The sequence below is a fragment of the Polyodon spathula genome, chromosome 17 (genome assembly GCF_017654505.1).
Source record: "Polyodon spathula isolate WHYD16114869_AA chromosome 17, ASM1765450v1, whole genome shotgun sequence".
Taxonomy (NCBI): Eukaryota; Metazoa; Chordata; class Actinopteri; order Acipenseriformes; family Polyodontidae; genus Polyodon; species Polyodon spathula.
In genome coordinates, this window is record NC_054550.1 from 8,374,925 (window position 1) to 8,388,110 (window position 13,186).

General features: G+C 39.9%; 1 protein-coding gene across 1 annotated transcript in view; it reads left to right on the forward strand.

Annotated features, from left to right (window-relative positions):
* The window catches only part of LOC121329636 (exostosin-2-like), a 41,509-nt gene that overhangs the window by 3,177 nt on the left and 25,146 nt on the right, over positions 1-13,186 (forward strand). Inside the window, exons 4-8 of the mRNA XM_041275330.1 lie at positions 357-446; positions 1,917-2,033; positions 2,410-2,605; positions 3,937-4,076; positions 4,552-4,645. Of these exons, the coding sequence (XP_041131264.1) occupies positions 357-446; positions 1,917-2,033; positions 2,410-2,605; positions 3,937-4,076; positions 4,552-4,645 (637 nt within the window). The remainder of the gene's footprint in view (positions 1-356; positions 447-1,916; positions 2,034-2,409; positions 2,606-3,936; positions 4,077-4,551; positions 4,646-13,186) is intronic.

Below are 13,186 nucleotides of genomic sequence, written 5' to 3' on the forward strand. Positions count from 1 at the left end.
CACTTGTAATTAGCAATATGGTGTTAAAATTAGCTTCTCGCAGTGTCAACACATTAACTAAATTGAAGTCGCTGTTAGTCAATTAAATTGGCTTTAAATGAAAGCAGCTGAACAGTCACAACAGTTCTGTCTCTAGAATACCAATTCCAATTCCTTCGAAGTAATTGGGACTTGATTTTCAAAAGGAATTGGAATTGAAAACCCTGTTAAGAGAGTATTGTGTATTGAAAGAGTATTGAGTATTCCCGTTGAGTGTATGCCAAGCAACTTTCAGGCCTATATGTGTAAAATAATTTATGAAAGATAACACACTAGAAATATAGCTTGCCATAATAGTTTATTTTGTTTGTTTGCAGATGGGACAGGGGGATGAACCACCTGTTGTTTAATATGTTACCTGGAGGGCCCCCAGAGTATAACACTGCACTGGATGTTCCCAGAGACAGGTACCATTTACATTACAGTTTTTTTTTTTAAAATTAATATCTGTACCATAGCTCATTTGTCCTGACAAGGCAGAATGACAGACACACACAATTCTTTCACACCCACGAACAAAATACATTTTCCGTGGTTAGTATATTTACAAAAGGTATGTAGTATGTTTTCTTAGCAGTGTTTGTATTGCAGAAGGCCACTAGAGGGCAGTATTGTATCAGTGTTTTTGTAAGTGTGGAGACGTTGCTCAATAATTGTTCGTCCTTTTTATTTGTAGACCAGTATTGTGTTGTAAAATGCCACAAAAGGCCTGTATATTTTCTTCCTTTTATAAGTGCACCTATTTTATCTTAACTAACAATCAGTCCACATTGTTTGACATCCACAAATCTATACCATTATTACATGATCTATTATTACATTCGACATCTGTTACCAATATGTAATGTAAGGATGTCCAGTATAAGAAAGCTGCTTTTTCTTTTTACTGTCAGTTTAAATCAACATGATATCCAGCAAGACCCTTGCTAGATTTTCAGAGGGTGAAATTCATAAAATAAAAAACAAATGAGAAAGCGTCTAGAGCTTTGATCTTGCATGAATTAGAGGGGAAAATTGTCACCTTTAAACATCAACTGTTTGATAATAGTTAACTGTATTAACCCTTAACTGTCTTATTTATAAACTGTATAGACTATTTCATCTGCTTAAAGCAAAGTGAAAAAGTGGAGTGTTCAGTATAAAAAAGCCCTGATAAGATAATTGTCCAGTGTTGAGATGCAGGGAGTTTCCTATGATACACCTGCGCCATGACTGGATCCTGTGGTCAGACATGTGGTAAATGATTCTGTTCCTGTGATCCAGGTCTGTGTGCGGGCTCCACAGCATTGCATAGGTTGCCAGTCACTGGGCCTGTATTGCTAGCCTCACCGCCCTCCTGTAAGGGAAAAGCAGATGGGCTAGTTGCTCTCACTAGTTTTCTGATGGTGGTTTGTGTTAATTAGTGACCATAAAAGGGTCATCCGCACCCCTTGCTGTATCTGCATTTCCTAAGATTCTTTAAAACCCTCCTTAAAATGGATAAAGTTTTATTTGCTGTGTACGGTTTTAAAAAACATAAGTATTCTATAGGTTTTTCCTATAAAATGTTATCTCTTAACAATATTCAATTTACATGTCTGTTTAGCTTTTCTGGGCTTTAAATTCCCTTGTACTACAACTACTATTGGGTGTTATTGGTAAGCAGGTTTCATAGGAGGTGAAACCTTCGTGAATGAAAATCAGATCCTGCTTTTTTAAAAGTCTTAGCTATTTTAGAATGCCCAAAAACGACACCAAGGAATAGTACAATGCACAGAGATTGGATTATTGCCTAGAGGTCCTTCATAGTGACCAAGCCTATCCCTCCTTTAGAGATCTGAAGAGATCAACAGTGGGTCTGTCGCTGGGGTCTGAGAGTGTGTGCCGCTGTGTTGCAGGGCTCTGCTGGCTGGGGGAGGGTTCTCAACATGGACCTATCGGCAGGGCTATGATGTCAGCATCCCTGTCTACAGCCCCCTATCTGCCGAAGTGGAGTTACCAAAGAAGCAGCCTGGGTAAGCTAGTCTGTATTCAAACCGTCTGAAGAGAGCAACCATTTTTCATTCACAATTTTCTTTGTATGTCATGGTCCAGGGCAGTATAGACCTATGGAACAGTGTGTCAACTTGGTTCACACTAGTGTACATCATAAAGTCAACATGCTATTCAGCATGATTGCTATTATATTATACCTCTATATCCCTATTTTAGGGCAGGCTTGGGGCATTATCATGTTGTAAGAAATCTCCCACTTGCCCCTGCTCTGTGATTACATAGGGGAGACTGTATTGCCAATTCATTACAACAAAACTAAAAATGTGAACGCCCCCTCCTCCCCTCAGCAGTGGTGGTTGTGTGATGTGCTGAGTCTCTCACTGCTCCCTCTCCCAGCCCGCGGCCGTACTTTGTGCTGTCCAGTCAGACTGCGGTTCACATGGAGTACCGTGCCGAGCTGGAGGCTCTGAAGGCTGAGAACGGGGAGGCAGTTCTGATCTTGGACAAGTGCACCAACCTGTCTGAGGGGGTCTCCCCCACCAGGAAACGCTGCTACAGGGGCCAGGTCTACGACTATCCCCAGACACTGCAGGTAAGAATAGAGAACGCAATCGCTGCTCGCCGGGATGAAAGCAGACTTCTCTATCTAACTGCTCCAGTGAAGCCCATTTATACATCCACAGTGTTATCTGTTCATTTCCTAATTAGACTAATTCTTCCATTAGTTGCTGACATGTAATGGGTAACATCCTTGACTTTGATTGTGATAAATTCATTTTCTCAGCTTGCATAGCCAATTTATTTCCTAAAATTGATCCTTCTAGAAAAATAAAATGAAATCCTAGCACAGTCACTATCAGAGTTGTTTTTTTCCCCTCATTCTCTTCTTACCTCTGCCTCTGTAGATCTCTCCCCACCCACATGCACTGTTCTGTGAAATGCCTGAAAAATAGCAGCACTGCCCATCCTAGCAATGGATTTATAACACAGCCTTGTCTAGACAGGAAGTATGCTTATCAAGAGATCCTGGGCCTGCATACAGCCTCACATCTGGGAGCTGATCCCAGGGGGTTTAGCTAAGCCCTGACAGGAATCCCCACCTGCATTATAAGGACACATTGAAGGGCTGTTTCTAGCCCTTTGAACAAGCCAATGCATCTGCCAGCAGCTGGCACCTTCAGATATGCAGACCCTGCTGGTCTTGCCTCACGTACTGACATACTGTGTGAAGCCTGTTCTCTTTCTTATTTAGTATAATATATCGCATGCAGACACTATGGTGTAGGTTCAGCTTATTTGTGAGGGTTTTTGGGGTGGGTGGGGGGGATTTCTTTGTTGCAGTAGGAAAATTTGGAAACTGTTACTATTATTGTGTGTAGGGCTCTCATAGTGTTATAAGAGATATCTTGTGCAGTTTGGAGACGAGGAATGCAAAGCAGAGCTGCTCAAACTGCGAAATGATGTCTCCTACACACAAAATGTGAACTTGTTATAAATGTTATAAAAGTTGTACTGGGAACTACTATTAAAAAAAGTTTTTTTTTTTAGTGTTTTTTTTTTTTTTTTTTTTTTTTTTAGTTTATATTCGTGTTACATGTTCTGTACACAGGATGTATACAGGGTGAGATGTACCGGAATTGTGACAGAGCCTTGACAGTGATTGGAAGTTTTCTCATCCTGGATATATAATTGTCATGTGTCAGTTTTATAAACTCCAGGTATTGGAAGCAAGACTAATAGAATATAAGATAAAGGTTAAGGTAAACCAAAGACAAAGGGTCTTTATCTTTTTTGATTTTGATTATACCCTGCTTGTGATCTATTATTTTAACCTTAGGGCAGTGTGGTATATATTGTTACACCCTTGTGCAGTATAGTAACCTAGTACACTTTGCTTATCCCTATCTCTCCATCCCTCTGCAGGAGTCTACGTTTTGCGTGGTTCTGCGTGGGGCTCGTCTCGGCCAGGCTGTGCTCAGTGATGTGCTGCAGGCAGGCTGTGTGCCTGTCATAATCGCAGACTCATACATCTTGCCCTTCTCCGAAGTACTCGACTGGAAAAGGTGAGCCCTACAAGCACTGCATTATCCTGCAACCACCTGCTAATAAAACATTTACCAAACATAGGGAGACACATACTGAAATCATACTGTAAAACATATTTTTTTATATCTTGGCAAGAGAATTTTTGTTGTCAAAGCTGGCAGCTTATATAATGGCCTACTGTTAACGGCAGTAAAAATTGCTTCATATTTGCTGGCAATAGAACTTAAATACATATGATATATGTTGCAATAACAATACACTGTGCTAGATTATAATTTCCTGCAAATCTTTACATTGCATTTTTAGGATGCATTTAAACTTTTTTAATGTTATATAGCCTTTAAAATTGGTATGAAAAACACCACTTCTGTGATGAGTCTGACACTTATTGACAACATCTGAAAGCATTCTTCAGGCCATGTCCTGATTCTGAAGTAGATGTGCCTTTGAGTGCCCGTTTCCATACCAATCTGGTGTGTATTTCCTGGCAAGGGCGTTGGTGGTGATTCCTGAAGACAAGCTGTCTGAGATGTACAGCATTCTGAAGAGCATCCCGCAGAGACAGGTGGAGGAGATGCAGAGACAGGTAGGGCAGTTCAGGGAGATGTCCTAGCTGCTTTGAGTTTGTCATTATGTTGAACAGCTCAATGTTGTGGGACAGTCAGGTCTTTTAGTTGATTTTCAAAGTAGTGTCATACATTTCTGTATTACTTACCAGTCCCTGTTGTATGTCTTCAGGTCAGCTTAGTATTTTTTGGTTCTGATATTTATATAAAACCCTCAAGTAGAAACCTCAAGTGACCCAGAAAATTGGTTGAAGTTGGTGGTTAGTGAATTCATGCTTAATGGCTGACCGTTTATTGTAGAACTGTAGAACGCCCGTTAAAAAAGGTGGAAGCCTAAAACAGTCTCAATCACTCAATCCTGAAGAATGGCAGACCTGCACGTGTGCCACAAGCACAATGTAACGTTTATGCCCAGCGTTTCTGAAACAAGACCGTAGAAGCCGTGGTGTACACATATGTCTTGAACAAGAGCCAGTCTGATGGAGATATGGGAACTTATTTGGGTCTGTTGTCAAAATCAGGTTGAATGCTTGTTTGTACCATCAGTGCAAGAACCTGATAAGTATCACTTTTTTGAGATGAATAGACGTTTTTTAATGTGAACGCTATCTCTACACAATGTGTTATTTGTTACTGTTAATCTCTTTTCATCATGCTGAACAACGTACTGCAGACTGACGTTGTTTAAAGATGGAGCTTGCACTAAAAATGGATGCAAAGTAGTAAAAATTGAACTAAATTGCTCAAGTGGGTCAACGTTAGAATTTTATACACACAGCAATAGGAAAGTTAATTTTCATCGCTCTGTTGAAGTGAAACAGACCCTTTTCATTTGTTTAACATTTCCGATGGGCTGTGGCTGTGGCTGTGATTCAACAAGTTCTTGTTCTTGCTAGGTCCTATAACACTGTTGGTGAGCAACAATACCTAGATACATCCAACTTCATTAAAGCCATTGACTTTTATGACTTTGGTAATCTTCAATGATATACTCTTACACTAATGGCTTCAATTATTATGATAAGCGCAGTGGCCTAAAATAAGTTGGTTGAGCACAGTGAAAAGAAGCCAAAAGGTAAGTAAAAGGTAAAAACTTCCATAGTGCACAGGCTTACATGTGTGAAAGGGAGCTGTAAATCACTGGACAACTTGTAAGGGGAGGAGTGGGTTAAATAAATCCCCCTCCTTTCCACTGTTGAGATGAAGCATTGCTCCTCGTAACTCCTTGTAAAAGACCATCTTCTTCAGGATTGATGAGGTGCTGTACAGCTATTATGCATCATTCCACACGCACACACATCTGGGTCTCTTAAGCTGTCCCCTTACGTCAGCTTTCTCTTTCAACTGAAGAGTCCCACAAGAGCCTAAACTGCATTAGGAAAATGCAGTGCAGCTTAATTTACTGTCACTATTGCTGTGGCTGTGATACAAAAACAAAGTGTTAATGGCCGTTTACATGGAATGCGCCTTCAGCACTCCAGAAATGCTAACCAAGGTTTTAAAAGCAATTGACTTATCTCGTGTTATCACTAGTGACTATCGCTGTTGGATGTGGTTCTTTACATGTGCTTTATACCTTAGTTTGGTATATGCAGGTATTTCAGAGAACACGCTATAGATGCTTGGCTCTTGTTGAGGACTGGCAGGAAAACATTCAGAGGAGTAGGCCCTGCATATTCAAACCCAGGGACACTTTGTTTGGGATGGATTGTCCTCTCCGCTTCCTCTTCAGCAGTGTCAGCTGTGATGTGGCTGGCTGCCCTCCTCATGTTCCTGCTGCATGCCTGTGCTGCATTGTGAGTTTCGCTTGTGTTCGCCATCGCAGGTCCTGCCACCTTTTCATCACCTGGTTGACTGTCCTCACATTGACTTTCTCCACTATAGAGGACCATATGTCCTGTTTGGTAGCACAACTGATGTTGGCTGAGGCTTTTCCTAATAACTCGGTGTCATGCCGGGGGATCTCAGCCGTAAGGACTCTCGGCTCCTCCTCAGAAAACCTTTTCTTTTCCGTGCACCAGGAGGACTTTGCTGCCCTTACTATCGTAACTAACCTCACCCCTAGAATATAAGTGCGGCCGCTGAATACCCCGATGCACAGGTGGCGCTCATTGCGACCCTCATTATCATGATTGCAGCTCATTATTTGTGCATGTTGAGTAGTTTGCATTGCTCTGAAGTTTACATAGGCTGCAGTGCAAAATAATTGCCTGGCTGCTAGGCAATTAGGATTTTGCAGCCACAATTGTTTGCACCACGCCTATCCTTACATCAGCCCCTTAAGGTGTTGTAGAACAAACTCACTCCAGTGATCTAGCGGCAGTTATTAAAAGAGGGACCAGAAATATTGTTAATAAAGCAAATAATACTGGTTAGTTTTAACACTCCTTTAAATTAGTCAAAAACCCATTGAATCAGATAGACCTGTATTATTAAATTAGAGGCTTTCATCTATAAGCAAATTCCCTGGATTTAAAACAACAAAACTGCTTATTTATGTTTGAGTATCTATAAAGCTTTGGAACTTTCACACTAACTTGGAATCTTTTCAGTTAACATTTTTACAGAGTTCTAGTTTTAAAACATTAATCTGTTCTCTTCATAAAAGCAGACAAGTATGCATTGCTGAAGAAGTTAAAAAAAAAAAAAAAAAAAAAAAAAGCCAGGCCCAAAATGTAGTTTAAAGCTGAATGTTTCCCAGCACATAACTTTTTTTTTTTTTTTTAATGACACATTCGATATACCAGACCTAAGAGCAGATGTGGTATGATACCTGCTTTGAAATTATTCTTAGTTTACAGATGAAATGTTGGAGAATTTGGGGAGACGGACTGTCACATGGTGTGATTCTCCCTTACGCACAGAAGAGGGCGCTAATGGCTTTATCTTAACATTCTGCAGCTGGGAAGAAAGCAATCCCTGTTTCAAGGCTGTTATGTGACTTTCCAGAAAGTAAATAGCACTACATGGGGTGTAATGCACCGCCACCATGTTTAAATCTGGTGTATTTCTGCTGAAAACTACATGGCCTTTATTTTCCACTCTGCCTAAATCACACACAAATTGCCCCGTCTGGGGAATATTGACCACAGTGGAACATCATGTTCCATGTCTCTTGGTGGGAATTTCCTTCTAAGATGGATTGTGCCTTCATCAGTGGTCTTGTATAAGGCTTGCAACTATGAGAAAACTAAAATATATTGCCACATTGAATCAGAAAACAACAATGTGATCTAAATTAAGGTCATTTTACTGTCTCAAAACTGTAAAAAAATTTAGTAACCATGTGCCTGCTAAGAGTCAATTGTATTGACCACATATTAAATATAATTTATTTTCCTTAGCACAGTTAAAATGGCACAGTTTAAGAAACCGCTAAACAAAAATGAAAGCCACCGATGGTTGTGGCCTAAGAACCATAGCTGTAGGAGGGGTAACTTTCATTCAGGAAAGGTCATTTTCACCTGGAGGAGAAACTTTCCTCGCTTTGATTCACTGGTATAGAAAAGCATTTTTAAACAGTCACCTCCCATTAAAATATGTCTTTGTGTTTTAAGGGCCTTTAGTGGGTAATTAGAATGATGTGTTAGGGTTGTAACGATATTAATCAAATTATTTATCAATTGGAACCCCACAATAACAAATCGATAATATTTTAATGAAATAAAATATTCCATGAAATTAAAAACAAGAACATAATCTGTGTTGTTGCCTGTAAAAGTTACTGAGAATATGTGTCTGAACAAATACAGGATGATGATGCAATTTACGTATTATTTTGTTATAAATCAGTCCCAACTGTAGACATCTGTCCTGAGCGAAATAATATAATAATATTTAACATTACTACGTTGTCACGTGCCACTGTTTATTTATTTATTGGTAATGTAACCTTTTCGTTTTGAAGGAATGCACTATCTGCTTTTTTTTTTGTTTTATTTAGTAGTCGCCAATTGGTTTTGCCCCCTTTTTTCTCCCAATTTGAAATATTCAGTTTTTTAGGCTCAGCTCAACGATACAACCCCTGCACTGACTCAGGAGCGGCGAAGACGAACACATGCTGTCCTCCGAAACGTTTGCCATCAACCGACCGCTTCTTTTCACTCTGCAGGCCCGCCATGCAGTCAACCCAGAGCTACAGCGTTGGAAGACAATGCAGCTCTGGGCAGCTTGCAGGCAAGCCTGCAGTCGCCCAAACCAGTCTACAGGGGTCGCTGGTGCGTAATGAGCCAAGGACACCCTGGCCGACCTAAGGGAGCCCACCTTTTTCGTTTTTGATTACTGTCTCAGTCTAAATGCCGCTGGACTGTAGCTCAACGTATGTGATCCAATGAAACTTTGCAGTTTGTACAAAATAGTTTTCCACCAGTAGAATGCAAAATTATTGTACATGATCTGCTGCTGTAATTATTGTAGATAGTAAATGTTCACTCGCTTAACAATATCAGTTGGGATCTCCTAGGATACTAAACCCACCCCCAATGTCCATATCTACCAATCAGTGAGCCCAGAGTGGTTATTGGCTGCTATTAAGTGTCAGTCAATATATCGTGTCCTGTTTTCTTTTTGAAATTGAAAGAAGCTTATAATTGCATCAGGAACCTTGACTGATACACATAACTGAATTGGGTTTAAGTGCAGGGTAAAAGTACACAAAATAGACAGTTTTCACGATCCATGTCATGTTTTTCACGGCTGTGAAGTAGGTAAGGCCTTAGTAATGTACTGTGTAAGCGAATCCACGTGGGTGAAAGGCTTTTCTGAGCACACCAGTATGTGACGCATTTTTGAATGCGACATGGTATGTAGATTGATTAGGCCTATACTTGTATGAAAGATATTCTACCTATCTTGTTTACGATGTGGGCAGGAAGTCAATTAATAATAAATACACAACCATGTATGGAAGAGGTATTGTACGTATTATAAAATTATCAACCAGAGTTGTTGCTGTCGAAAGTTCTGTTGCAGGAAAGCGTAGGATACCTATAACATACTGTTTGGAAAAATGACGATATAGTTGTATTCACTGAAGATAAGTAAGTGCGATGCAAAAAAGTCATGTCAAGATTTTATTAAAATATGACAGGAATAAGTGAAATGCATCTCTGCAGCCCTGGCACACTGGAAGGGACTGCTGCTTTCTCTAGCAGAAGCTGGGCCGCGTAATTTATAAATTGTAACCAACAGCAAATTTTAAAAGTAAAATGAGAGATCGAATTATTTCCATGTGAATAGGTCATAATGTTAATGTAGTTTTCAAATCTTGTTTTTTTTTTTTCCTTTGGAAAGTAGGGTTGATTTTTTATTTCTTAATTTACCATTATGTTTACACTGGAAATTTGTCTGATTTTACACAAAACAAGGTAAAGGCTAGTGATAGTGGGAATATGAAAATTGGAGAGTGATATATATATATATATATATATATATATATATATATATATATATATATATATATATATATATTTTAAGCATTTTAACTCGATAATCGTTGTTAGCATTTTCACAGTAATGGATGTCAACATGGGTTCGATTTACAACACTAATGTGTGTTAATATTTGAGTGATAGTCTCAGAAAACTATTTTTGTGATTTATTATTAAGGAACAACAGGGTTACCACCATAGGGAGCTGAGAATTGAGTGTGCAGAGTTGATTAAGCAGGAGAACTTAATTGAGTTACAAAGTTTGGTAGCATCACTAGCAAACCTGACAAGTATCTATTTTATTTTATATCAAACGGTTCAAGAATCAAAATACTGGTTTACGTTTATTTTGTTTTGGTCAAATCAATTAGATAAATAGAACAATGTGGGGAATCGAGGGGTTTGGGGGGAAGCTAGCTGGAAACGTTTGGTGCAGATATTCACAAAGACTTCACCCTCCCCTAATACAAAAAGAGATAAATAGTAATAATAAAAAAGCATCCTTTAAATAGCGGTTTTCTAGGCATTTGGCTCCTGCTTTAGTAACCCATGACCCCTTGCTCGCTGGGTGGGTGTTTGAACTCTGTGGCATGCCCTGCCTATGCAGTGTCCCCTGGTTTTATTTCCCTGTGTGTCTCTCTCCTCCTCCCTCCTCCCCATGTTCCCTACTCAGTAGGTTGACTGAGACCCTGTGCCAGGGAAAGCTGATACTCATTGCAAACAATCCACTGTTTTGAAGGCGATGCCTTGGGGTGTTTGAAACCTGTGGCGTTGGGTTTATAGACCTGTCTGTCATGTGTCCAGGAGAGCTGAAGAGTACCTTGCACTAAGCTGACAAGGACTTGGGGAAAGAAACAAGAAGGAAACAGGAAAAAGCTAATCCACAAACCACTGACAATATTTACAGGTCTAGTAATGGCGTGTAGTGTTGTTCAGCAGAAGTGATCATTTCATGGAAACTGAGGACACATGCATTGATTTAAAGTTTCGAATTACAGATTTCATGAGAAGCAGTTTCATTTTACACCGACTGTTCCTTTTTTCACCATCAATCAAGTCCATCTTTATAACTTGTTGACTTTAACCTGCTATGACACAGCAGGGTTTTGGACATTCAGTCGCTTTGAAATGAGTGTATTTGCATTTCAGCGTTTTCTTATTTTAATAATAGCACACTGTTGGGCTTTGCTTTTTCAGGTTTTTAACTGACAAAAATAGTGGAAGAATTGCAGAAGGTAAACTAAAAGAAAGAGGGGAAGCTTTAACAATTGGGGCATATGATGCACAGAAATAAATACATTATAAAAACTTAATATGTAAATCATCCCAGTCTACGTAATTAAAATGCAAGCCTTATGGGGTGTTATAAGTGGCAATGGATTCATCTAGATTTTTGGCAGGGAGGAGTTAACTCCGCCACCACCAGCCTGGATTGTGAGCATTGCACCCTTATAAGTGTGTCTGGGGTCACCCACATGCCTATCATGACTAGCCAAGCCCTAAAGGAGCATCTGTGCCGTGGCGCCTCTGGGCAGGAGATGGTTGTTTTGCGGTTAATTAATTCTTATGAGCTCTTCCCTTCGATTGCTATCCAAGTAACTCACTTAGCAGATGAGTGAAGGAGAGGGGGAGGGGGAACAGAAACATCACCCCATCCAGAGTGCTGGCAGGAAGTGAATAAACCTTACTTTCTGTCTTCCCAACCTCAGTAGGTACAGGAGAATAAACTAATAATGAAGCAGGTCTTCTGTAATATAATTAGGAGCTTTACACACACACACGTACATATTACTAGTGTACATTGCCCATGCATCTGAGAAGAATTTGTTACTTGGAAATAACTACCATGTAAGGTGTCATTGTTACTTGCAGAATATTTTAGATTGCTGCAAGCATTGAGATCAGTGGATTCAAATGTTAAAAGGTTGTGAGTAAGATCTTTGGTTTTGGTTATTGATGTACCTTAATAGAAGATGACCTTTGTGGTTATTGGTTGAAAAGTAAGTAACTGAAAGATGATATGGTTAAAGTGAAACCTATAAGAGATAATGAAATCGTTTCAGTGGTTGTACTGTACATGGAAGTAAGTGATGCAAACGTGATACTGTGGCACAGCCAAGACTGGGATCAGTGAGCTGATCAGCTGTGTTGTGTTATTGTTCCCAACTGTTCTTTTTAGAGGTCCCCAGTGTTGAAAGAGTTAATAAACGTCCATAGGACATGCTCTACAGTTGTGACTTTGGAATTAAACTCAAAGTGTTTAATCCGTGTGGAAATAGGCCACAGTTCTTTAATCTAATGGCATCCAACCTGTTCAACACTTCATTGTCTTAATGGACCTGTGCCGGCCTAAGAGTTGACACTGGCAGGCAGTTCCATCCCGCCTCTCCTCATTATCAGTAGAGAGGCCTTATACTGTGGAGGATGAAATTGTGGGATAAATACTGTGGGGGTTGAAACTGTGGGATAAATGCTGTAGTGCAGGGATCACTGGAAAAAAATATATAACTGACAATAAAGTTGATTCATTTCAACATACCTGCTGTCATTGCAGCCTTTCTTCATACCACACGGAGGACCCCATTAAACTTAATGGCCCTAACTGAGGGTAATGAATCTACCAGACTTGATAGCCCTGGCTATTAAGAAATGGTCACACTTAAATTCTACTTTTGTGTCTGTTGAGTAGACGATCACATGCGAAGGCGGCACTATTGCATTGTTCTTTCAGACAGTACAGGTTGTTTTTTTTAGCATGTGACATATCTGCCCTCCTATGCAATAAAGATATGTTGTTTGTCACACATGTACCAGTGGTGGTACAGCAAAAAAAAGGTGAAAGAATTGATGATAAAAACGGTTTATTGGTGAGACAAAATGTACCGCCCTCCAAAATAGCACATTAAAGGTTACGCTTACTTTCTTTAACATTCACTTGTTTCATGTGCTGCCAGCCTGGCCCTGAATCTTCCATTATATTTTTTGCACGTTGCACACCTCCGACCCAAACAAGTTGTAAATCAGTCCGCTCGTGCAGCCTGCAGTGTTGGGGAGCAGCACGGCCCATTCCAGACAGGAAGTTTGCTAGTTAGCCCAGGACAGCAGGGCTGTGATTATTGGCAGACCGTGTTT